Source organism: Pipistrellus hanaki (genome assembly GCF_964339955.1).
Source record: "Pipistrellus hanaki genome assembly, chromosome: X".
Lineage (NCBI taxonomy): Eukaryota > Metazoa > Chordata > Mammalia > Chiroptera > Vespertilionidae > Pipistrellus > Pipistrellus hanaki.
Window position 1 is genome coordinate 76,997,639 of NC_140524.1, and position 27,592 is coordinate 77,025,230.

Consider the following 27,592-nt stretch of genomic DNA (forward strand, 5'->3'; position numbering starts at 1 on the left):
TCAGGACAAAATGGCTATCCAGGTCCTGGCCTCAGGTATGACTCAGCACCAGATTCACTGCCACTTCTCCTGAATCCCCTTCTCTCCCCAGATTCCACAAGTCCTCACCTTCTCCCTCACCTCAGCCATGGGTAAGTGTCTATATCCAAAAGGTCCTATGAAATAGGTTCCCTGAGGAAAATCACAGGCCATAGAGAGGGGAAAGACTGCACCTTTTTGAGCTCCTCTCCTGCCTGCACTGTGAGATCTGGTCATCCCTTAAGGCTGCCCCCTCTGGGCTAAGTTTTTCGTGACTGTGTACCTAGATCTAGAATCCCCTGCCTCCAGCAGCCCTGTGGACCTTCTTTCCACAGTCAGACACTGTGTTTGTCCCCAGGGACAGGGTTCGGTGCTGTGTGGATTCCCTCTGACCTACTGGGCTCAGAGGTCTGGCAAACTCTGCTCCCCTGCAGGCTGTGAGGGTTCTCTGCCCTTTCTGACTGCAAACTGTCTCACCAGCTAAGTTTCCTTCACCAATTCGGGTTGGATGTTATTCATTTCAGCTGCTCATTCTATTTGCTCTGGGACAAGGCTTGGGACACGACCATCTATTCTGACACCATTTTGTCTCTCCTTATTAATTTTTTTGTATAGTATTCTTGTTCTCTATTTCATTAAATTCAGCTCTAATTTTTTTGTTTGTTTCCTTTCTTCTGTTGACTTTGGGTTGATTTTGTTCTTATTTTTTTCTACTTTATGATGTGATGTTAGGTAGTTTACTTGGGATTTCTCTTGTTTCTTGAGATAGCCCTGTGATGATAAGCTTCCCTCTTACTACTGTTTTTGCTGCTTCTCAGAAATGTTGATATATTGTCATTCTCATTTCTCTCTATATCTTTTGATTTCATATTTTATTTATTCTTTGACCCAGTTATTTTAAAGTAGTATGTTGCTTAATCTCCATGTATTTGTGGCTTCCTTTACTTCCTTTTTGATTTCTAATGTCAAGGCATCATGGTTGGAAAATATGCTTGGTATAATTTCAATCTTCTTGAATTTGTTGATGTTGGTTTTGTGACCCAATGTATTATCTATCCTTGAAAACGTTCCATTTTGTTATGGGGCAACCCGCAAGAGATGACCACCAGGGACAGAGATCAAAATTTACAGGCCTTCATTAAGCTGGCTAGCGACTACAGTTGTAGCACTTCACCGAGGTAAAGGCCGAACTGCAGTGCAGACCACAGGTGTTACAGCAAATTTATACTCAGAATCCACAAGAGGGAGTTAGGACAGTTACAATGACAACCCAAAGGTTACAAAAGTGGTTTCAGCCGTTTCCAAGAAACTCAGGGCACAGGTGCAATGCCTGGGCACGCTTGGCTGGAGCTTGAACCTCCATCTCCCTCTAAACTCCAACCAACCCATTGTTCAGTGACCTACTCTACCTCCCTCTGTCCCAAGGCATCCTGCCTTCAGGCAACAGAAGAGCTGTACAATGTTTGCAGTCCAGAACAATGTGTACTGGGGAAGAATGTACCAGTACAATTGTATGTTCTGGGATGAAAAGGTTCTGTAATGTCAGTTATGTCCATTTGTTCTAGTGTTTCATTTAAGGCTGATATATCTTTAAAAAATATATATTTTATTGATTTTTTTAGAGAGTAAGAGAGAGGGATAGAGAGTTAGAAACATTGATGAGAGAGAATCATCGATAAGCTGCCTCTTGCACACCCCCTACTGGGGATGTGCCCGCAACCAAGGTACATGCCCTTGACTGGAATCAAACCCGGGACCCTTCAGTCTGCAGGCCAATGCGTCTATCCACTGAGCCAAACCGGTTTCGGCAAGGCTGATATATCTTTATTGGTTTTCTTTTTGGTTGTTCTGTCAAGAGCTGTCAATGAACTATTAAGGTTTCCAACTACAATTGTGTTTTGATCCAGAGACATAGAAGCATAAAACAGACTATGGAATCTCGGAGGGAAAGTGTGGTAATTGGGTGGTTGGGTGAGAAGAGATCAACCAAAGTACTTGTATGTATATACTAATATGCATAATCCATGGAAACAGATAATAGAGTGGTGGAGGTCTGGGATGGGGGCGGGCTATAAGGGGTTGGTGGGAGAAAAAAAGGGGACATATGTAATTCTTTCAACAACAGTATTTTTTTTTAAAGGACGATATATTTTTTTAATTTTATATATTTTTTTATTTTATTGTTTAAGGTATTACAAAGAGATGTACATAAATCTCCCCCCCCATTACCCTCTCCCCCCTCCAGACTCCTCTACCTCTTAGTACTTGCTCTCCCCCTCCCCTCAGTATCTTCCATCCATTGGTTGTGCTTATATGCATGCATACAAGTACTCCAGTTAATCTCTTACCCTCTCCCAACCCTTCGCTGTCTTTCTGCTGTAGTTTGGCAGTCTGTTTGATGCTTCTTTGCCTCTGTATCTATTTTTGTTCAAAAGTTTATAATGTTCTTTATATTCCACAAATGAGTGAGATCATGTGGTATTTATCTGTCATTGACTGGCTCATTTAACTTAGCATAATGCTCTCCAGTTCCATCCATGTTGTTGCAAATGGTAAAAATTCCTTCTTATTCATAGCAGCATAGTGTTCCACTGTGTAGATGTACCACAGTTTTCTAATCCACTCATCTACTGATGGGCATTTAGGCTATTTTTAGATCTTAGTTATTGTAAATTGTGCTACTATGAACATAGGGTTACATATATCCTTTCTGATAGGTGTGTCTGTTTTCATGGGATATATTCCTAGAAGTGATTTTACTGGGTCAAATGGCAATTCCATTTTTATTTTTTTATTTATTTTTTTTTTTTTGGAATGGGGGAAATCTAGAGCAGGAAAGGGTTAAGATAAACAGGGTATCAAAGGAAAAGATTGGAAAGAGGGTGAGGGCATAAAGGTAGGGTTGAGATAGAATAAAGCGTTGGAGAAAGAAGGATAGATAAAGACTGTAGAACAGTAATCCTGAAATTAAAAAAAAAAAAAATATATATATATATATATATATATATATATATATATATATAATCAAATGGAATAAAAATAATAAAAATAAACAAAAGAAAATAAGATGAAAAAGGTAAATTAGTAGTAGTAATAATGTTGATTACATATACAATGTAATAATTATCAAGATAAAATCAAGTGAGGAAAAAGAAAAAAAATAGTTTCTTGAGTAAACGTTGCAAATAATGAAAACAAAAGTAAAAAACAAAAATTTAAAAATTAAAAAAAAATAATAATAAAATTTTAAAAATTTAATTAAAATTAGCAGTAATGAAGGTCATTCGCTTCCTCTATTGTTATGATCCAGTCCTGATTTTTAGGCAGGTTTTGCTTTGTTTTTATTACACTAGAGTCAATTTGTGACTTAGCCTCTGGGGGCAGTGTTTCTAGGTTGACTTCCCAGACTCTTAAGCCTCTCCAGCTTTTTTTTTTTTCCGTCCTCTCTGAAGCTGGAACTATGGAGGGGGGGAGGGGGCAGGTCCGAGCAACTGCAATCTCCCGCAACTCTCCGATATCCCTCCGAGCCGGATCCAAATGTGTTGCTCTTTAGATATCTCCCCTGTTAGGAGCCCCGTCCACTTTCAAGGGTGACAACCGCCCAACAGCGGGGGCTTCTACTTGTAATCACCACCCCTGTCCTCCAGCTTCCGGGAGCGCGCTCTGTGCGCACAGGCTTTTTGTTTTCGCCGCGAGCGCTCTCCACCCTCTCCCCGCGAAATCTGACCTTTTCGCTGAGCAGTGGGGCAATCCTGTGAGGGCAAGTGTTCGCGCCGCTTGGGATCCGCGTTCTGGGGGTCACAGATGCTTGGTGGTCGCTGCGGCTGTGGATATTCAGGCCTCTGACACGATCCAATCTTCCTCTCAAGATGGCGAGGTTTCCCCGTCCAAGCCGGTAGGTAGCTCCGGGCAGGGACACAGCCCGCGTGGGTGCTTCTCTGTGAGGGGCACCTCTGTCAGCAGCCCCCCAGCAGTTTCTTCTAGTGTTCGCTGTCTCCCAGCTTGCCAATAAACACTCACAGCACAAGACCCTCAGTTGCTCTCTCTTTCTGCTTCGGGAGAGGGCTCAGAATCCGCCCATCTATTCTTCCGCCATCTTACCTCTTCTATTTTCTTTCTTAAAAAGCTATTTTTTTTTTTTTGGAAGCTCCATATTGTTTTCCACAGTGGCTGCACCAGCCTCCATTCCCACCAGCAGTAAAGGAGGGCTTCTTTTTCTTTTTTACAAACTTGTTTATTTATTCAAATTCCTATTTTAAAAATCTTTATTGTTTAGATTTTTACAGTTGTTCCACTTACCCTCCCCCCATAGCTCCCCTCCACCCAGTTCCCACCCCACCCCATGCCCTTACTCCCCGCACCCCCCAAACTCCTTTCCCACTGAGGATTGTCAGTCCACTCCTTTTCTATGGCCCTGATTCTATTATATTAACCAGATTATTCTGTTCATCAAATTTTTTATTCACTTGATTTTCATATTCACTTGTTGATAGATATGTATTTGTTGTTCATAATTTTTATCTTTACCTTTTTCTTCTTCCTCTTCTTTCAGCATTTCATATAATATTGGTTTGGTGTTGATGAACTCCTTTAGCTTTTTCTAATCTGTGAAGCTCTTTATCTGCCCTTCAATTCTGAATGATAGCTTTGCTGGGTAGAATAATCTTGGTTGTAGATTATTGGTATTCATCACTTTGACTATTTCTTGCCACTCCTGTCTGGTCTGCATAGTTTCTCTTGAGAAATCAGCTGACAATTGTATAGTGCTCCCTTGTAGGTAATTAACTGTTTTTATCTTGCTGCTTTTAATATTCTCTTTGTATTTTGCTATTGGCATTTTAATTATGATATGTCTTGGTGTGGTCCTCGTTGGATTTTTTTTTTTTTTTGGGGGGGGGGGGTTGTTCTCTGCACTTCCTGGACTTGTAAGTCTATTTCTTTCACTAGTGGGGGAAGTTTTCAGTCATTATATCTTCAAATAGGTTTTCAGTATCTCCTTCTCTCTCTTCTTCTGGCACCCTTATTATTCTGATGTTGGTACGCTTGCAATTGTCCCAGAGACTTCTTACACTATCTTCAAATTTTTGGATTCTCTTTTCTTTTTGCTTTTATAGTTGAGTGTTTTTTGCTTCTTTGTATTTCAAAACTTTGACTTGATTCTTGTGGTCCTCTAGTCTGCTGTTGGGTCTCTGTATAATATTTTTTATTTCAGTAAGTGTATGTTTAATTTCTAGTTAGTCCTTTTTCATATCCTTGAGAATCTCACTAAATTTATCAGCCTTTCCTAGGAAATTCTTGAAAAACCTTATAACTGTAGTTTTGAACTATATATCCAATTGTTTGTTTTCCTCCATTTTTTTTTCCATTTTTTATCTGTTTCTTTGTCTCCAAATTTTTGCTGCTTCCCTGAGTTCGTAGGGTAGCTTTGTGTGCTAGGTGTCCTATATGCCCCAGTGGCTCAGCCTCCCCAGTTACCTGAGGTGGACACTCTTGGTGCACCCTTTGTGGACTGTGTGTACAGTCTTGTTGTAGTTAAGTCTTGGTTTTTTTTGGTATCACTGGGAGGAATTGACCTCCAGGTCAATTGGCTGTGAGGATCAGCTGTGTCTACACCAGGAGAACTTCTGTGCTGGAGACACCCTTATGAGACAAGTCTTGCAAAATTACAAAAGCCTCTGTGCTCATGTTGGATGGAGCAGAGTCTAAGGGCTGAGCAGACAACCTAGGCTCCCTGTCAGCTCTACCTTAATAGATCCCTGGATCTCAGTGTCCCTTGGTGATCACTGCAAGCACCTCTAAGAGTAAGCATCCCTCAAGTTTCACCCACTGCAAGACAGTCCAGTTTCTCCCTCAATGAATCTGGATTCCCAGATTCTTGCCCAGAACTGTAGTTCAGTGCAGTGGGAGCTTTCATTTCCCACCCATTAGAGAAAGCCAGCAGCACATTCTCCAGTTAGTCCTCTCTTCGCACACTTGTGGGATCTCCAGACCTCAGCCTTTTGTGGCTCCACGAAGTTTCTGCCTGACAGTCCAGATTTCCCCCAACCTTGTATAACCCATGGTCCCCAGGGTTTCATTCAGAACTGGGGTTCAGTGCAGTCAGAACTGGGGTTCAGTGCATTTTGGAACTCTTGTCTCCTTCCTGCTAGAGAACGCCAGCCAGGCACCCACGCACGTGTCTCTGTACCTCAAGCTTTTGCAGCTCCTCTGATTCTCCGTGTGCTTTCCTCTTTCCTTCTAGTTGTAGAATTTCTACTCAGCCTGCTTTCTTGTGGTTCTGGATGATGTTCATTTTGTCTTTTAGTTGTAGTTTTGAAATTGTGTGAAGCAGCAGTTTAGGTGTTTACCTGCCATATTGGTTTCTCACTCTGTATATTATTCTTTATTTCAGTCAGTGTATGCTTAATTTATAGTTGGTCCTTTTTCATATCCTTGGGGGTCTCACTAAATTTACCTTTCCTTTCTAGAAAATTCTTGAAAAACCTTATAACTGTGGTTTTGAACTCTATATCCAGTCATTTGCTTTCCTCCATTTCTTTCATTTGTGATATGTTTCTTTGTCTTCGCATTTTTGCTTCTTCTCTTAGTTGATAGAGTGGCTTTGTGTACTAGGTGTTCTATAGGGACCAGCGACTCAGCCTCCCCATTTACCTGTGGTGAAAACTTTTGCTGCACCCCTTTGTGGGCTTTGTGCAGTCTTGTTGTAGTTAAGTCTTTATTGTTTTTGGTATCACTGGGAGGAATTGATTTCCAGGCCAATTGGCTGTGAGAATCTGCTGTGTCTATGATGGGAGAACTTCTGTGCTGGAGACACCCTTTCATTACTCCCTAATGTAAGACTTGTTTCAGTGGGTCTCTGGTGCTCACTGAGTCTGCCCCCTGAGTGTGTCTTTTATGGATCTGAGGAGTTGTAATCTGGATGGTCCTGATTTGACCCCTGGGTACACTGGCTCTTCGATCTCCAGAGAGGTGCTAATTTAGCCTCTGCCTGAGGCCACCCAGCAGAAGCTATAGAGAAATCTTCAGATTCCTTTTCTTTGTATGGGTTTTGGAGGTGCCCAGATGAGGCCCCAGTGTGAAGCAATGCAAGCTACTGTGGAGCCTTGGGCCTTCTCTTGGAGGTTCTGGGTCTCTCTGATTCAGCTGCAGTTTGATAGGTAAGTTTAGAATTCAAGGTACCAGGCCATTCATATGCAAAAGCCTGTGTGCAAAGCTTGGGTGGGGTGGAGTCTCAGGGTGGAGCAAACAGCAATGGCAGGAGGCAGTTGATTGATTGATGTTTCTCATCAATGTTTCTAATACTCTATCCCTATCCCTTCCTCTCTGTAAAATCTCTCTCTCTCTCTTTCTCTCTCTCTCTATATATATATATCTCCTATCTAATAAAAGAGTAATATGCAAATTAACCATCACTCTGCTACACCCACAAGCCACGCCCACCATCCAATCAGAGTGAGTATGCAAATTAACACCAACCAAGATGGCTGCAGCCACAGAGACCCAGAGGGAGGCTTGGATTTCCCTGGCAATGGAGGAAGCCAAGCTTTCCACATACCCTGGCAGGCCCAGGCCTCCACTCAAGGGTACAAAGTTTCAATTATAGAAGATACATAAATTCCAACAGAAATGGCTGCCTTCATGGAGCGAGATGGAGGCTTGGCTCTGCTCCAGGCTACAAAGTTTCAATTGTAGAAGATAAAAAAATTCTAGATACCAGGGCCTCTGCTTGATTCTCCAGGGGGCGTGGCTGGTCTGCAAACCACACCAAGCCCCTCGCCCAAGATGCCCCATTCCCCAAGGGAACCCCCACTCTGATCCAGGACACCCTTCAGGGCAAACCAATTGGCCCCCACCCTTGCACCAGGCCTCTATCCTATCTAATAAAAGAGTAATATGCAGATTGACCATCATTCTAACACATAAGATGGCTGCCCCCATGTGGTCAAAGATCCTGCCCCCATGTGGACACAAGATGGCCACCACAAGAAAGCTGGGGTAGTTTTTTTTCTAGTAGCTGCTCTGCGTGGGAATTTTTCCTACCTTGTCTTCTAGCTCACTGATGCTGCCTTCAGTTTCTTCTAGTCTACTATTGATGCTTTCTATTGTGTTCTTTATTGCATCTATGTCATTCTTCATTTCTTCTTGGTTCTTAATTTCCTCTTGGTTTATACACATGTTGTTGAATTTGTCTTCCATCCTTTTCAACATCCTTATAACCATTGCTCTGAAATCTTTTTCTGACAAATTTCTTGCCTCCACTTCATTTGCTTTCTTTCTGGTGATTCCTCCTTTTCTTTTGAATGGGGGCAGTTTTTTTGTCTCCCCATTTTTGCTCCTCTCAGGGTGTCTGGTTATGTAGTTCACTCTCTACCACATTGACTTAAGGGCACAAAATGAAACCACAAGAAACAACACAGAGGGCACCAAACATGAATGTATTCACAATAACAATAACTCCAAATAAAGGTGACCACCAGAGAAAAGAAAATTAGGGGAGATAAAAGAGCAAAAAAAAATGATATTGAGAAAATGAAAAAATAGAAAGACAAAAAATAAAAAAATAAAGGGAAAAATATTTGTATATCTGGAGAAAACTCCAAAAAACCAACAACTAATCCAAAAAAATGCAAACAACAATCACCCAGAAAAGAAGTAGAGAAGCTGATTCTAAAGAGGCAGTGCTTATTTCCAGAAGGTAAGGTCAAGGAATTGAATGAATGTTCAAATGGCCATGATTAAGTATAGAGGAGGTAGAAGGAGAATGAGTGTATAATAAAAAGAATACAAAAAAAAGCAAAAATACTAAAAAAAAAAATAGTTTTAAAATATATATAAGTGAAAATTTAAATATATATATATATATATATATATATATATATGAAAATTTCCTTTAAAAACCTATTTACCTATATATTCATCTATTTTTAAAAAATTAGAATATAGAGCCGAAAGCCCTGAGTTGGTGATTGAAATGAATTAAGCTATTATCCTGTTTCCCCGAAAGTAAGACAGTGTCTTATATTAATTTTTTCTCCCAAAGTTGTGCTAGGTCTTATTTTTGGAGGATGTCTTATTTTTGGGGAAACACGGTAGTAGAAGAAGAACAAGCAAGGAGAGGAAAAACAGAAGTATAAAAGAAAAAAACAAAACTAGAAAAATCCTGACAAACAAACAAAGAACAATAAGAAAGAAAGAAAAAAAAATATTTGGCTAGTGAAGAAAGAGAAAAGAAAAGTGTGCATGGACTTGCAGCAGGGAAGAGGAAATTAGATATATGAGTAAGATCAATTTTTAATAAGAAGTAAAAAGAAAGGATAGAGGAAAAAACTAAAGCAGGAACAGGGGAAGAGAAATAGGATAAAAATGGGGAAAAGTGGGGAAGAAAATGTTGGCATAAAGGAAAAATGGAGATAGCGTAAAATAATGATAAAAAATAAAAATAGAATGTAGAACACTAATCCAAAAAATAAAAATAAAATAAAACTTTAAAAAGTGGTTAAGAAATAATAATAAATAAAATAAAGTGAGAAAAGAATTTATTTTCTTAAGTAAAAGATAAAAAATTAAAAAATGTAGTGAAGTTAGTTCACTTCAGCAGAGCTTCAGTGACCCATGGGTGCTGGTTTAAGACCCTTCACTGTTCTGCCTGGCACATTTCAGTTTCCTGTCAGGTAGTCAGCACAGTGTTGAAGTTCTCAGCAATCCACCACTCCTCTGTCTCATGAGCCACAACCTTGGTTTCAAGCAGGTAGGAGCCTGCTTTCAGTTGTATTTACATTAGCATCTATTTCTGACATGGCCCCTAGGTGGTGGTGTTTCTGTATTAGTTTCTGGGACCAAATGGACCCTCAAGCCAGGCCCCCAGGGCTTCTATTTAGAATCTTCCTTTCCCTGCCATGCTCAAGACTGGCTGTGGCTGTGCTGCTACGAGAAGCCTCATCTTCAGGAGAAAAAAGTCTGTTAAGGGTTGGAGGGACAGACTGTCCCAGAGCTGGCTTCCTGCTTGTCTCTCCCTAGTCTGCTCCCCAGTTTCCACAAAAACCACCTTCCCCTGCAGTCTCGGTGAGTGTTTTTAATTGATTCTATGCACTGGGTTTGGCAAGTAAAAGCAAGGAAGTTTTAAAGACAAAGCAATAACGACACCTCACTTCTTTATTCCCTCGGCACTGAGTGGCTGGTATATAACTTCAGACTGCCTTTCTGGGTGCAGTCCCCCATGGCTGTGGGCTTAGATCTAGAGTACCCTACTGCCAGCAGCCCTTTTGGCCCCCTTTCACATTTGAGGACTACACTAACCCCAAGGGCCATGGATTTGGTACAGCACAGTCTCCCTCTGAGACTCTAGTCCCCACTGTATGCATTTCTCCCTCCAGCCCAGATCCCCAATCCCACCCCTCTCCAGGCAATCTGACCTTTCTGTCCATTGACTGCCTCACCATCTGTGTTTCATTTGCCAGTTCCAGGTGGATTTTATTTTATTCAGCTGTTTCTTCTATCTGCTCTGTGAGAAGGCACAGGACTGGTCCATCTATTCAGCCGTCACTTTGTCTCCCCCTGGACAAACTTTTTAGGCACCCATGGCTGGGGAGGCTGAAGTCTTGGTGTTTGTGGGTTCATATCCGAGGCAGCTGGTCCTTGGGCAATGTGGGTATAGGGTCCCAGAAGGTACCTGAGGTCTCCTTAGGTGAAGATAAGTCTGGGCTTCCCATCACAGCCACTCTCCCCTTCAAGTTGGTGTGATCTCTATGGCAGAGCCGGCTGCTCCAGGATAGATTTCAGCAGTAGTAAAGGCTACCTGGCCACGGGAGCCTGGTCTGCCAGTCCCTGCCACACCTGTGGAACATGACTGTCCCTCAGTTACAAATACACACACTCCTCACACATCCACACACTCTCCTTTTGCTCTCTCACTCACTCATACTATCTTGCTGACTGCCATCTTGTCGGGTGCCATCTTTGATCTCCCTAGGTAACTTTCTGTCTCTCTGTGGCAGCCTTTAAGATTATTACATGCTGTTGCTATTTGCCTATTTAATTATGATATGTCTTGGTGTCAGTATTTTTGGATTCATCTTGTTTGGAACTATGTGCTTCTTGGTCTTGTGTAGCTTTTTACTTCCCAACTTCAGGGAAGTTTTCTGTCATTATTTCTTCAAACATGTTTTCTATTCCTTGTTACACACATTCTCCTTCTTTAACCCCTATTATGTGGATGTTGCTTCGTTTCCTGTGTCCAAAAGCTCCCTTAGGGTCCCCTCATGCTTTTTATGCTTTCTTTCCAGTTGCTGCTGTGCTTGGTTGGTTTTTTTCCTACTTTGTGTTCTAACTCACTCATGTGGTCCTCAGCTTCTCCTAGTGTACTATTGAAACTTTCATTGTATTCTTTATTGTAGCTATGTCATTTTTTCCCTTCCACTTGACTCTTCTTCATTTCCTATTTTTTTTTGGTATTTTTTTATTAAGGTATTATATGTGTACATATCTTACCATTGCTGCCCCATACATGCCCTCCCTCCCCAGCATTTCCTCTTGATTCTTACACATGTTGTTGAATTTGTCTTCCATCTTTTTCAGTGTCCTTATAACCATTCCTCTGAATGCCTTCCCTGACAAATGGTTTGTCTCCATTTCATTTATTATCTTTTCTGGTGATTCCTCCTTTTCTTTTGAATGAGGTTTGTTTCTTTGTCTTTCCATTTTTGCTGTTCATTTGTGATTGTGTCTACATATTAGATCAAATGATTTGCCACCCAAATTTCTTGAGTTTGTGTTATATAGTAAATGTTTTATGGGACCCAGTGGTGCAATCTCTCTGGTATTCTGGGCTGGGCAATCTAGGGATGCTCCCTACTTGGGATGTGTGTGTTCTCTTGGTATAGTAGGGTCTTGAGTATTATTGCCCCATTTGTAGATAGAGTCTCCTTTCAGGGCGTCTGGTTTTGTGGCTTGCCCTCTACAACGTTGACCAATCAGAACCAAATACAACTTGATAAGGCATGGCACAAAGAAAACAAAACACAAATGTACTCATGATACCAATAACCCCAATAGAAGTGACCACCATAGAAAAGAGAATTAGGAGAGAGAAAAGAGAGCAAAAATGATATCAAGGACAGAAAAAAATGGTAAGAGAGAAAATCAAAAGAATGAAAAGGAAGAAAAAAGAAATATATATGGAGAATACATCACAGAACAGATAAACAAAACAAAACAAAAAAGAGGAGAGTGGGAGGACAACAAACACCCAGAAGGGAGCATGAGGGCAGAATCTGTATCAGCAGAGTTTATAGACAGAAAATAAGGTTAAGGAATTGAATGAATATGGAGAGGCCTTGGCTCAGTATAGAGGAGGTATGAAGAGGATGGGTGGATAATAAGAAAAGATAAAGACAAAAATATTTAAAAATTAAAAAATAAAAATAAGATAAAATAATAATAAAAAATAAAAATAGAATAAAGAAAAAAATAATGTGAAAAAACAAAAACAAAAAACAAACAAAAAAACACACAAAGAAAATAAAAATATTAAATAAAAGATAAAAAAATAAAATAAAAAAGTGAAGTGTTTGTTTCAGCTGAGTTCTAATGCCCCATGGAGGCTGGTTTAAGATCCCACTCTTCAGTACTGTCTTCCATTTCTCAGTCTCCTGTCAGCACCATGTTGAGTTCCATGTGATCCACTGCTCCTGTCTATGTCTATCTTCACCACCTTGAATGCCAGCAGGCAGGACCAATCTGCCCACTTAGCCTGTCTGCCCATTGTCAATCTTATTCTTTCAAGCAGCTGTTTCTGACAGGCTTATACTTACGGAGGTTGCTGTATTGCTTTCTGGGACTCCACAACCTCTCTTCAACCCACTCCCTGAGGGCTCTTGGAGGCTATTGAAATTTTTTGTGTTCTTTGTACCACTCAGGGTGCAGTCTGTGTTTGGCTCTATTAGTTGTCTTGAAGCTGCTTGGAGGAGCTAACTCTTTAGGAGAAAATGGCTGGTTAGGTCTGGAGTGTCAGGAATGTCCCAGTGCTGAACTCCCAGTCACTTTTCCCTGACCTGCTCTTCCCCACAGTCTCTCTCCAGACTCAGAAGTCAGAACCTCCACCTGCACATCAGCCACAGGTGAGTGTTTGTATAATTAAGATCCTATGAACTGGGTTTAACAAATAAAACAAAGACCAAAAAGAGAGGAAACAATTGCACCCCTGTGAGTTTCTCTTCCCCAGGCACTGCATGGCTTGGGCAGTTCTTCAGGCCACCCCCTCTGGGTTTAGCCTCTCACAGCTGTGTACTTAGATCTAGAATCCCCTGCTGCCAGCAGCTCTGTGGACCTCCTTTCCACAGTTAGATGTTATGCCTGTTTCCAAGGGAGGCAGACTTGGTGCCATGCAGCTTCCTTCTGACAGTCTTGGCTCAGAGATCTCACAACTCTTTCCAGCTCAGATCCCCCATCCTATCATTCTCCAGGTGACCTCTGCCCTTCTGGGCTGCAAATTGTCTCACCAGCTGTGTCTACCTCATCAATTTTGGGTGGATGTTATTCTATTTAGATGCTCATTCTATATGCTCTGGGAAGAGTCTCAGAACACATCTGCTTATTTGACCGCCATTTTGTCTTCCCCAACATTCTTTATTTTTGTCATGTAATAATATTCTGCACTCTGACAACAGGAGACTCTGCCACCCTTTGCTGCCCCTCAGGATTCTGCTTCTGATTTTTATTTACAAAGTTATAGCTCTGGATTATGGAAAAATATTCATTTTTTGCCACTTTGAGAGATTGTATGATTGTAAGCACTTGATTATGTGTATTCATGAGTTCTGCTAGTCTGCTAAATGCTGGTGTGACAGACAATTTCAATTAACTACCCTTCAGTTATACTTGTGAAACAAAAATTACTTTGGTTAAAAATTATAGTTACTATAAATTTTTGAAACTGTTCTTCAGAGAAATAGCTTCAGATAAACAGAAATTTGGGCTTCCATTTGTTTCTCAAAGCCAAGAGTTGTTTTATTATAAAGAAGTATATCTCAGAGGGTTTTTGTTTCTTTTGTCTTGTCTATGTCTCCAAAATTTTTATGTTTTTCAAATGTATTGGGGACTCCGAGGAATATAACTGCTAATATTTACCATATTATAAATCAAAAGTTGGATGCTTCCTTAACACTTTACACACCAAAAACATCTATAGGTGCTTTAAAGTAATTTTTTCGTGATAATTTTCAACTAAAAATTTTCAAGAATATCTGAATTGTAATATATGTATTTTTATAATATTCATTGCAAAATTATTTTTTTTAAATTAAATTCAAAATATTGTGGCATGGGGAGGAGAGAAAAAAATGGTGGCAGAATAAACAGTGTCCCAAGCCTTGTCCCGGAGCAGATATAAAGAATAGCTTAGAGTTGCACGGGGAGTGTTTGTTGGCGAGTTAAGAGATAGCTATACTCTAGGAGAATGTGAAGGACTGCTGATGGGGGTCCCCTGACTGGGCAGCCCTCACTGCTTCTGGAATCCCTCCCAGAGTCACCGGCTTGTACGCAGAGACTGCACCATCTTGAAGGGGAAAGTGGATGTTATTGGAAGACTGAAAATCTACAACTGCAGCACTCATCAAACATCTGCAAACCCCAGAACACTGGTCCCAATTGGCGTAAACAGGGAGACTCAGAGGGGCTCTACACTACACCATGGAAAGGTCAGCTTTCGCCTGGGATAAGGTGAGGTCTCTGCTCCCAGCAGGAGAGACAAACGTGCACATTGTGGGAGCTGGAGGACCGAGGGAATTATGCGCCTAGAAAAATTCATGGCTGTTGGGGCTAGTGTGATCCGTGAATGTTTCTCAGAGCTGATAACAGAAGGGATATCTAAAAAGCAACCCATTTTGATCTTATGCAAAAGAACAGCCTAAAAATTTTAAAAGTGTGCCAACTGCATAGACCCAAGAGGGAAAAGGGACTGTGCAAACTTGGGTGCAGCACTAGAGTTTACACACTTGTGCTTTTTCCTCTTCAAATCCTTGCTTCTGATTACTAAGCCCAATACATAGGATCACCCAGTTGGGGACACCTTAGGAGATTGCAGGGGAAAGTTGTTTTTCTGGAACCTGGGGATCAGAACAGGGAGTGACCATCGGAGAACCAACTCTGGGGCAGCCCACTCCCACAAACCGGTATTGAGTGCCACAGGGAAAGCAGGATCTAAGCACAGGCTAGAGAGCACCTATAGACCCGAGGTCAATTCAGAAACACTGCCACCCGGGGATTAAATCACAAATTGACTCTTGTGTAATCACAAATAAAGGAATATAAGAAATTAAGACACAATGCCTGCTTAAAAATCAGGAATGGCTTACAACACTGAGGAGCAGTGGAATGCAGGGAAGTGCAATACTGTCCTCACTGGGAAACAGGCATGCCAAACAGAACAATAAAGGAAGTGAATGACCTTCACTACTGCACATTTTATTTTTTTACTTTATTTTTTAATTTCTTTCATTGTTTTCTTAAGAAACTAATTGTTTTATTTTTTCCTCACTTGATTTTACCCTTTTAATTATTACATTTTAATTTTCAATCAGTATTATTACTACTACTATTGTACCTTTTTTATAAAAATAAAGTGTCATTTTATTTTCACTTTATTTTACTTTGGGGATTAGTGTTCTACATTCTATTTTCATCTTTTCTTTAGCATCTTTTTATTCTATCTCAATTCTACCTTTATGCCATCACTCTCTTCCTAATTTTCCCCATTTTGTTGTCCTGTTTCTCTTACTCTTTTCCTGCTTTAGATTTTCCCTATTCTTTCTTTTTTTTCCGCTGTTAAAATTTTACCCTACTTATATATCTAATTTCCAATCCCATGCTCCAAGTCCATACACACCTCTTTCTTCTCTGTCTTCACTATCCAAAAAATTGTTTTTCTCTCTGTCCTTTTGTTGTTGTTTGCTTGAATGTTGATTATATCAATTTTTATGCTTTTTTTGTGAGATTGTTTTGCTTATACTTTTTTTTGTTTGCTTTGTTTTTGTTTGTTTCTTTGCTTCTGTTTTCCCTTGCCTTGCTTGATATTAGTTGTTGTTTGTAGTTTATATTAATATCCAGGTACTTTATGCTGGCATTTTTTGGGATTAGTGGCTGTTCTATTAGAGTTTTCTCCATATATATATATATATATATATATATATATATATATATATATATAATTTGTTCCCCTTTTCTTTCTTATTCTCTTTCTTTGTCTCTTACTTTTTTTTCTTTTTTTTTTTTTTAATATATTTTTTATTGATTTTATACAGAGAGGAAGGGAGAGGGATAGAGAGTTAGAAACATTGATGAGAGAGAGTCATTGATCAGCTGCCTCTTGCACACCCCCTACTGGAGATATGCCCACAACCAAGGTACGTGCCCTTGACAGGAATCGAACCCGGGACCCTTCAGTCCCCAAGCTGACGCTCTATCCATTGAGCCAAACCGGTCCCGGCTGTCTCTTACTTTTTTTTCTTTTTCTCAATTTCATCTTGGCACTCCTTACTTTTTCTCCTCTCTCTCTCTTCTTTCTCTTCTATCCCCTAATTTTGCTTTCTCTGGTGATGACTTTTATTTGGGGTTATTAATATCATGTATACATTAGTGTTTAGTGCCTTGTGTGTTGTACTTGGTTGTGTTGTATTCTGTGCCTTTAAATCAATGCAGGAGAGAAAGAACTACATAACCATATACCAGGAGAAGAGAAAACATGGGGAGACAAAGGAACAGCCCATAAATGAAAGAAAAACAGGCATAACCAGAAAAAGAAGTTAACAAAATGGAGGCAAGAAAACTGTCAAAAAAAGAATTCAGATAAATGGTCATAAGGTCTCTAAAAAGAATGAAATAGAAATTTGAACAATATGAGTAAGAACTAAGAGGAAATGAAGAAGAATTAAAAAGAAATGAAAAATGACATCACTGCTGTAAAGAACACAATAGAAAGCATCAAGCATAGACTAGAAGAAGCAGAGGACTGCATCAGTGAGCTAGAAGTCAAGGTAGAAAAAAATACCCAAGTAGAGCATCTTCCAGAAAAAAATTAAAAAGCAGGAGGAGAGCATAAGGGAACTTTGGGACAACACGAAACAAAACAACATCCACATAATAGGGATTCCAGAAGGAGATGAAACTGAGGAAGGAAGAGAAATCCTCTTTGAAGAAATAATGGCAGAAAACTTCCCTGATATAGGAAAGAAAAAAAAGACCACACAAATCCAAGAAACTCACAGAGTCCCAAGCAAAATGAACCCCCAAAAAACAAATCAAATGCACATTATAATTAAATTTGCAAACATCAACGACAAAGTAAGAATCTTAAAAGTGGCCAGAATGAGACAGAAAGTTACATACAAAGGAACCCCCATCAAATTAGCAACTGATTTCTCAACAAAAACTAATCAGGCCAGAAGGGAATGGAATGAAATATACAAAGTCATGCAAAGGAATATCTGAATTCAAGAATACTGTACCCAGCAAGGCTATTAATCAGAATTGAAAGTGAAATCAGGAGCTTCACAGACAAAAAAGGACTAAGGGATTTTATTACTACCAAATCAAAAATGCAAGAAATGCTAAAGGGTCTGCTGTAAAAAAATGAAAAAAAGAAATAGGAAACAAAGAAGGAAAACAGGGGTAAAGAATAAAAATGGTGACAAATAAGTACCTGTCAATAATAACTTTAAATGTAAATGGATTAAATGCCGCAATCAAAAGACATAGGATTGGATAAGAAAACATGACCCATATATCTGCTGTCTATAAGAAACCCACCTCAGAAAAAAGCACACACAGAGACTGAAGATGAAAGTATGGAAAAAGGTTTTTCAGGTGAAATGAAATGAAAAAGAAAAGCTGGGCTAGCAATACGTACATCTGACTAATTATATCGCAAAGTGAAGGATATAATAAGAGATAAGGAAGGCCACATCATAATACTAAAGGGAACAATCTAACAAGAAGAAATAACTATGGTAAACATATACACACCCAAATATAGGAGCACCCAAATACATAAAACAAAAACAAAAACAAAAACAAAAAAACACAAAAAAACCTGGATGATATCAAGGGAGAGATTGATCATAGTAGGAGACTTTAATAGTAGGAGACTTTAATACCCCACTATCATCATTGGACAAATCCTCTAAACAAAAAATAAGCAAAGAAACATCAATCCTAAATGACTCACTAGACCAGATGGAATTAATTGACATCTTCATATCATTTCACCCCAAAGCCACAGAATATACATACTTCTCAAATGCACATGGGTCATTTTTAAAGATAGACCAGATGTTGGGGTCATAGGCAAAGTCTCTTCAAATTCAAGAAGATAGAAATCATATTAAGAATCTTCTCAGATCACAGTGGTATAAAACTGGAAATCAAGTACAATAAAAATAATCCAAAAGAATCAAACATATGGAGACTAAACAGCATGCTAATGACTGGTTTACCAGAGAGATTAAGGAAGAAATAAAAAACATCTTGGCAACAAATGATAATGAAAACACAACAATCCAAAATCTATGGGACACAGCGAAAGCAGTCCTGAGAGGGAATTTCATAGCTCTACAAGCCTAATGCAAACAAACAAACAAACAAACAAGAAACAATGGTAATAAATTACCTATCCCTACAATTCAAAGAGTTAGAAAGAGAGCAACAATAAAAGCCAAGTGTAAGCAGAAGGAAGGAAATAATAAAGATCAGAGGAGAGATAAACAACATAGAGACCAAAGAAACAATAGAAAAAAATTAACAAAACCAAGAGCTGGTTCTTTGAAATGATAAACAAGATTGATGAACCTCTAGCCAGGCTCACGGAGAAGCAAATAGAGAGGACCCAAATAAACAAAATCAGAAATGAAAGTGGTGAAATAACAACAGCCCTCATCAAAATACAGAGGATTGTTAAAAATACTATGAATAACTCTATTCCAACAAACTGGACAACCTGGAGGAAATGGATATATTCTGAGAAAAATATAACCTTCCAAAACTCAATCAGGAAGAATCCAAACAGCTCAATAGGCCAACTATGAGGAAAATGAAAGCAATCATTAAAAAGCTTCCAGTAAACAAAAGCCTAGGACCATACCGCTTCACAGAGGAGCTTTACCAAACATTCAGTGAATAAATAAAACCTATCCTCCTCAGACTGTTCCAAACAATTCAAGAGAAAGGAACACTTCCAAGCTCCTTTTATGAAGCCAGCTTCACCCTAATAACAAAACCAGATAAAGACAACACAGTGAAAGAGAATTACAGTCCTATTTCCTCAAGATGCTGAAATCCTCAAGAAAATTCTAGCAATTTTGTTGAGGATCCAGTAGTACATGAGAAAGGCCATACACCATGACCAAGTAGGATTTATCCCAGGAATGCAGATTGTACAATATTCACAAATTGGCATATATTACGTGATTCCATTTATATGAAATATCTAGAATAGGCAAATCTATAGAGATGGAAAATAAATTAGTGGTTGCCAAGGAATAGTGGGTGTGGAGTTGTGGTAATGGTTGTACAACAGTGTGAATATACTAAAAACCACTGAATTGTACACTTTGAAAAAATTAAAGTGTTGACTTTTATGTTGTTAATTTTATCTAAGTGAAAAAAAATTTTAACCAGTTAACTGAGTGGGACCTATAAATACGTCAAACGTAAACAATATCGGGAACGGGTAGGACATATGCATACGTCCTTGAAATATATGTTGCGCCCTGAGAGGGACGGTATATATTTTTTGTAATCTTTATAATTGTTTGTAAAATTTATAATTTTTTAATTCAATGGCTCCTTTTTTTGTTGGTATTCTTTTCTATTTGTTTGTAATTTTATATTTTCCTTTGTGCTTTATATATAAATAAATGGAAAAAATATATTTCATTTATTTTAATTAAGTATTAATATAAATAAAAAATAATAATAATATGAAAATACGTCCTCCAGGTGTGATGTACTGATACGTCCTAGTGAAAGAGTACGCGCCCGTTACAGATTGCATAATTAAAAAGGGAACTCCCCGGTTAACAGGTTAATGATTTTATGAATATAGCAATAGAAAAAAAGTCAAGCATTATATTTCATTAACTATTATTTTGTATATATAACAAACTACAGTAATCTTTGAAAAAAGTTTTTATTGATAAATCCAGTAAATTTTTGTGTATACACATATAATCAGAACTGCCCTCTGAAAGAAACATTTTCATTTCTTTTAAAATGAAATTACAATTTTATTTTTTCCCAAACTAAAACTAAAGTCACTTTGGGAAAAGATAATTCTAACTCCTCATCATTACATGAAAATAGGTCACCTTCTTCATAAAAGCAACTTAGAGAACCACATACCATTTTTCTTTTGAGATCTCTACACTTTATGAAATTATCACATACAGAAGTAAAATTCAAAGATTTAACATATAACTTACCCAAAAGGAAATTTACTGACAAAGTTTCAAGCATTTTTTTTTTTATATATTTCCCTATTACAATCACAAGATTTATAAAGTTTTCATGTTAGGAAATTTGTGGCTAATGATCAATATGAATATATTCTGAAATTCAGAAAATACTAAAGAAAAACCACATTTATAAAATATTTGATAAAAATATTTATCTCTATTAACATTACAACATGAAGGTACATATTACCAAATTATGAAACTACATAGGGCAGCTTTAAACAATACTCTGAGACGCTTCTTTTTTGACATCTTCCTTTTCAGCTATTTCTTTTTCAACTTCAGCCTTATTTTCCTTTTCCTTTCCATCTTTCCCATTTCCGTTTCCATTTTCCTCCTCTTTTTCTCCATCCTCTTTCTCAGCTTCTCCTTTCTTTTTTCCATCTTTCTCATCATTTCCGCCTTCATCCTCATTCCCATCTTCACCCTCTTTTCCATCTTTATCCTCTATTCCAACTTTATCACCTTTCTCATCTTCATCATATTTTTTATCTTCTTCCTCTTTTCTGTCTTTTTGTTTTTCATCTTTACCTTTATCTTTTTCATTTTCACATTCTTTGCCATCTTCTACTTTCCCCTTCCCATTTTTACCCTCTTTTTCATCTTCTTCCTCTTTGCCATTTTCTTTCCCTTTTCCATCTTCACCCACTTTTTCATCTCCTTTGTCTTTCTGGTCTTCTTCCACTTTTCCATTTTCATCCTCTTTTCCACCTTCTTTTTTCTCTTCTTCCTTGTTTTGGTCTTTTCCATCTCCTTCCTTATCTTTTTTCTCATTTTTATTTTCTTCTGATGGCACTGCTTCTTTCTTTTCTAATCCTTCTTTTCCAACATCTTCCATTTTTTTTTCTTTTATTTCCTCAGGTTCTTTTTCAGGAGCTGGTGCCTATATGTGTAAGAGAAAAAAATCACGATTATATTTATAAATTTAGAATTGTTTTCCCTAAATATTTAGATAAAATTATATATATTTTATAAAAATTACTTCATTTACAAAAAGGTAATTTTCCTGAGGAAAGGCCTCCTAAATATCACACAAGGAAAACTTTCTAAGAAACAGGATTAACTAAAATATCTCCACACAAACATATACAAACAGACATTTGGCATATAACTTCGGGAAAAAAATATTCAAATAAATAATTTCATTAAAATATGAACAAAAAATACATATTTTAAAAATGGCATATTTTTATCAGCTGTTCTCAATAAGTAGCATACCTGTAAGTAAAATACATTCCTTAAAGAAATAGTATGTTTTGTTTCTATAATAGATATAGATTTTTTTACCTTATATCATAGGATCACTTATAAAAATACGTTCCCTCTATGCCTAGGTTTGGTTTGTAAATTTGGCACTTTATTCCATTTTCAATGTTTTACTAATATCTAAAAATATGGTATGCATTAAATATGCAACACGAGCTATTAGAAACATTTACACAATAATTTGTCTTGCAATCTACAGGGGAGCAAAGAATCCTGATCTGGGAAAATGATTTACAAATAATACATGTGCTGACAAAAGGAATAGAAAATTAGCTTGAATTTAATAAGAGAGTTGTTATATTACTGAATCATGATCATGCTAAGCCACTGCTCCTACTATCCATGCCTGTAAATCTCACATTTAAATTCATTTTCTTTATTTTCCCTTTAGATACCATTATACTACTTGCTATAGAGTGAATGTTTGTATCCCCCAAAATTCATATGATAAAAATCTAATTCCCCATTTGATGGTATTGGAGGTAGGTCTTATGAGAGGTGATTAGGTTATAAGGGAAGAGCCCTCATGAATGGAATCAGTGTCTATATAAAAGAGTCCCTAGAGAGCTATCTGATGATCTCTTCTATCATGTCGGGACATAGAGAAAAGACTGCCACCTAAAAATCAGGAAGGAGGTCCTCACCAGACACCAAAAATGCTGTAGCCTTGATCTTGAACTTCCCAGCTTCCAGACAGTGAAAAACAAATTTCTGTTGTTTATAAATCACCCAGTTTGTGGTATTTTGTTATAGCAACCTGAATGGATTATGACTCTATAGAACCACTACTCAATTAACGTGTCTCAAATTTTCCTTTTAAACTACAACACAAATAAGATTTCTTTCAGTCATACCAATTATTAAACTTTTAAACAGACAAATCTGTTAATATTGTAAGATACCTTTATAATTTTGCCTTCTCCATTTTCAGCATTTTCCTTGTATTCTTCTTTAATAACTTCTTGTTTGGTTTCAGCTATTGTTTGGGCACTTGTATCTGCGTTATTTTCCATCATATCATCTTTTTTCATTTTCTGTCCAGTAACACACAATATTAAAAATAAATATAAAATTTACCTGGTATATTGATTAAATGGCCCAAGTTATTCTATCAGTTGTTGTAATAATTTGTGAAAAATGTTTAAAATACCCATACAAACTTTTTATCAATATAATTATCACTAGATACATTCACTTTCATTGTAAACTGATGCAGTATCAAAAAAGAGGGATTGGGGGGCTGGGTGAAAAAGGTGAAGGGATTAAGAAGTACAAAACATTAATGGGAATGTAAAGTACAACATAGAGAATATAGTCAATAATATTAAAATTACTATGTATGCATCAGATCGGTACTAAACTTAAGGGGGAAATCACTTCATAAATTATATAAATGTGTAACTACTAAGCTATATACATGAAACTAATATAATATAGAATGTCAACTATAACTGAAAAATTAAAATTAAAAATAAATAAATAAGTCCATTTATATATATTAAAAATGCACAATGTTCTTCTGGTACAAATCAAATAAATTTTCTTTTCAAGGTGAAACAACAAGTTAAATGATGAACACTCAAGACCAACTGACAGCATCAGGTTAGACGTAGAAATACTAGTGAGATTATCAATTTAGATATATTTGAAAGAGATCATCTGGGGACAAAGTGGATTCCATTTTTGTGTCTACAAGTTTTTAGAATAGCTTGAATCATGATTGCTTTACCAAGAAAGCTCTTTGCCTAAGTATGTATGTAGTAGAAAAAGCACTGGGTAAAGGGGCCAGAAAAATCTGTTTAAATTCTGGATCTGCTACTTAATTGATGTGACCTTGGGCAAAAGCATAGATTTCTGAGCTTATTCATTCCTATGTAAAATAAAGTCATGACACCTCATAGAAATGTTATAAGGAGAAAATGACAAAATGTATGTGAAATTGTTTTAGAAACTATAAAATACAATATAGACAGGATTTTAACATTGAAATCGAGGGCCAAGAAGTGTATTTTAAAGTCCACGATTAAATGGAACTTGTTTTATTCTAGAAATATCTTATATTTTTAAAGGAAATATATAGTGTTAGCTATTTTTATAATCTATAAAGTAAGATTAGATTTATTTTTTTCTATTTCACCTTCAAATGTGAAATAGAAAAAAATAAAAGAAAATTTCTCTTCTGTTGTCACTATTAATATTAAAACTTCACTTGCTTTAGTTTTAACAATATTTTTAAATCAACAATATCAAAGCATTTTACAAATATGACTACAACACACTTTCTTCAACTACAAAACAATGGGATTACATAACTAATATTCTCATATTACTTTAACAATTCAACTAATCTTTAATCAATGATCTCAATAAAAACAGTTAACAAAATAAATAAAATTGAATTATATTCACACACTTTCAGCTAAACAAATATAAATAAAAGGGACGAAAGTGAACTTAATATTGAGGTTATTCCTTTTCCAGTGTCTTTAGCCACAACATCAGGGTATAGAAGCCTATATTAAATCAACTGTGCCCATTTAAAAATAAAGTACCTGAAAGCACTTTGAAAACTGAAAATTACTATCAAATATTAGTTACTACAACAATTAAAAAAGCATTACTTTGGTTACTATAGTTTACACCTTTTGTTTTTCCAGGAATAAAGGAATTGTAACTATATGAAGTCAAAGGCATATACATATTATGAGTCTACCAAACTAAAATTTTGTTTTGTTTTTTTCCTAATGAAACTGCCAAAACACAGTGGACAACCACATTTACAGAACATGAACAAATACCATATGGGTATAAAGTAATATATTATTAAATGGGCAGAAAACAAAGAAAACAAAATGATCAGCTGTATGCTTTTCCAAAAATTTATTTCTGAAGAAAAGCAATTTTTCCTCAACATTGCATGTTGAATAGTTACCCTTGGAGTTGGTGTTCTTTTTGGCTTCAACTCTGGTACAATGGGCACAGGCAACTGCAGGGGGAAAAACACAACACAAAAAACACAAGTCACGGACTGGGGCGAGGGGCGGGATGGAAGAAATCAGAATTAAAGAATGATCACTAACAATAAAATCCAATTTCTTAATTTTAAAAAAATGGGAGAGTTCAAAATGAGCACCAGGGAAAATTCCTTAGTGTGAGAGTTTTTTATTAAAACATTAAAAATAAATCTTGTATTAAATATAATATTGTTCAGGATTGCCTTAATTTTAAAATTACATTTTATAATATGTGGGCAGCTTTTTAAAAAGACTACTTACAGCAGACAGTCTGGCTGATCTTCTCTTTGGCTATGAGTGAAAAAAAATATCAGTTTAGAGAATTATGGATACATAAAATTAGAATTATTTATATTGCAGAGAAAATACATAAATTATATTGTCATTACAGAAGCAGTTATGAAGTTGATTATAAAATGTGATAGTAGAAATATATATGTTTTGATTTCTCCCTCCTGTAGACTCTTCATATAGCTAAGGGGGGGGGAATCCCAAACTAAACTTCAATTGCTAGGCTAAATGAACACAATCACTAGTAACAAGGAGCATATTTAGAAATGACAATATAGTCCCTTTTTGTAAACTGACAAAGCAATTGTTTTGCTTAAAAGGAAGAAGCTCCCTCCAGATATTGACAAGCATAATAATGTTGTAAATCCCAAGAAGTTTGGAGTTTTCAATATCTATTATATTTTTGAGGGAGCTCACTGACATTCCATATGTACTCTTATGGTAAAATATACTAACCAGCATCTATTTGGTTAGCTGCTTATGAGCCTCAAGTTTCAAAACGAGTGTATTTTTTCATAGATTCCAAAACTAAAGAAACTTACCTCCTGCCTCATATCACCTTGACCTCCAGCCTAAAGGGAGGAGAAAACCATACAGAAATAAGGTCATCGATATAAACATGTAGATGAGAAAACATTACTTATGGATTACAATTGTAACATAACTGTTTATGATTTTTTCCTGGATTTCTGCTCAAGTAGCTGCATGTTATTTCCTAGTAACATGCTACATACTTCTGTGCATTAATGTGCAAATGTGCACCAAGATGCGAATGCATTCACAAGACTTAAGTTTACACAAATGATAATCAATTTCATCTTTTTGTGTATATTTTATTTCCTAAGAAACAAATATTTTAAATTTTAATATCCACCTGCTGTAGCCAGTGTTAAAACCAAAAAAGTGTGGGGGCAGTCAGAATGAAGATGAAGCTTCATACAATTTCCCTGTTTTGCCTTATATTTGAGATATAATTACTTATCTGAACCTCTCGAAAGGCTGGATTATCCTCCCCTCCAAGTTCTGCATACAAGAACTACAACCCCCACAATGCTTTGGAGCGGGGGGGCTCTTTGTTACCACGTCAATGCGTTTTTCTGAGGAGCCAGCCGCATTTTTAAAACTTCCCGCCACTACCTGCTGGACAAGGTTGCTGTCAGCTCTGTAAAATAGCAAGACCCATTGCACAGGCCTAGGAAAGTGCAGCGGCGGGGATCTCAGAAAGGGGGGTGGTGATTACAAACCATTGCTTCCTGTGCCTGAGCAGCGCTCTAGCCTGGGAATTGTCAAGCTATTGCAAGATTCACACCACAGTCCCAGAGCCCAGGGGGATTTCGATTTTATTCCTAGGTTATATAATAGAAACGGAAAGCAGATGGATAAGTAGAAATAATATTTAAAAAATCACAATGCCTTGTGTTAGGACAGTGTTTTACAATTTTACCAAGCATGAAACTGCGTTCGATTTCACTTCTAAGGGACCCCTCCTCCTAAAAGGAACAAACACCAAGCATAATTTTTTTCCTGTCCAAGAGAGGAGCCACGGATTTTGAAGTGAGGGTTTTCAGGAGACCTGTAGCCCTTGAGTAGCTCAGATCAATCCTGCATGACTTATGTGAACAAATCGATGCTATCTCAACATCTACAGCTGTTTATCTGATGCAGTTCTCTTTTATCTTTCTACCTTCAGAGAGAGAGAGAGAACTTGGAGAGCTCCAGATCTCTCAGCCCTGAAGTTGCTAATTACAGCGGCGAATCTCTCCCTCCTCTCGGACAGTTTGAAGTCTGCGCCGCCTAATGGCACAGGATTAACATTGCATAGCCATCTGGCATGACAAGAAGTGGAGGAGGGAAGGGGAAAAATGGAAAAAGAAAACGGGAAGAACAAAGACAAATATGGGAGAAAGCCACGGCTTTCTTACTCCCCCACAGGACGGTTCCCTGAGAAAAACTGGAGGCTGAGGAGGACACGGGTGCCGGGAAGAATGGTTGGGAGAAGCGTTCTCCAATAGGGTAAGCGGAGGAAGGGGGGTGGGGTAGGAAGCGACAGCACAGCGCTATGGCTGTTTGTAATTCAGCATGGAGACACTTCTTAAGCAATTCTTTCCCTTGAACAAAACAAGCCAAAAGTGAACTACTAGTTACAGGTGAGACGAGCCTAAACGTTACACCGACCATTCTCTGCCCTTCCCTCCCCTTCCATTCAGTACATCACAAAATTGAACTAGAAGCCGAATGTGTTTGTTTTTTTAAAAAATATTTGCCAATTAGGAAATATGTATTTTAGTAGCTAATCCACCTTCTATCTTTCCTTTTAACTTACCTTTCTTTTGGGCATTGTTGCAGCTCTCTACAGGAGATTTTAACAGTCGGCAGAAAAAAAAAGCTGAAAGCACTCTCCGCTCGACCGCTCCGAGAGCAACTGAGTTTTCAATGAACTAATTGCAGCACGACCTGTACTCGCCTCGCCTCCTTCCCCCTTCCCCTCCTCCCCCCTCCTCC

At 37.6% G+C, this 27,592-nt stretch overlaps 1 protein-coding gene and 1 long non-coding RNA gene across 2 annotated transcripts; one reads left to right on the forward strand and one right to left on the reverse strand.

Moving 5' to 3' along the window:
• LOC311615360 lies at positions 1–27,103 on the forward strand. The gene is made up of 4 exons (XR_014793771.1): positions 1–131; positions 13,084–13,133; positions 14,538–14,733; positions 26,781–27,103. It is a non-coding gene; the product is annotated as an uncharacterized lncRNA (long non-coding RNA).
• On the reverse strand, positions 20,178–27,592 carry HMGN5 (high mobility group nucleosome binding domain 5). Its single transcript, XM_084870797.1, has 6 exons — positions 27,414–27,592; positions 25,633–25,662; positions 25,061–25,090; positions 24,718–24,771; positions 22,688–22,819; positions 20,178–21,402 (listed from the first exon to the last, which is right to left on the reverse strand). The coding sequence occupies exons 1-6, from the start codon at positions 27,426–27,428 to the stop codon at positions 20,737–20,739; spliced, it is 927 nt and encodes a 308-aa protein (XP_084726923.1). The 5' UTR covers positions 27,429–27,592; the 3' UTR covers positions 20,178–20,736.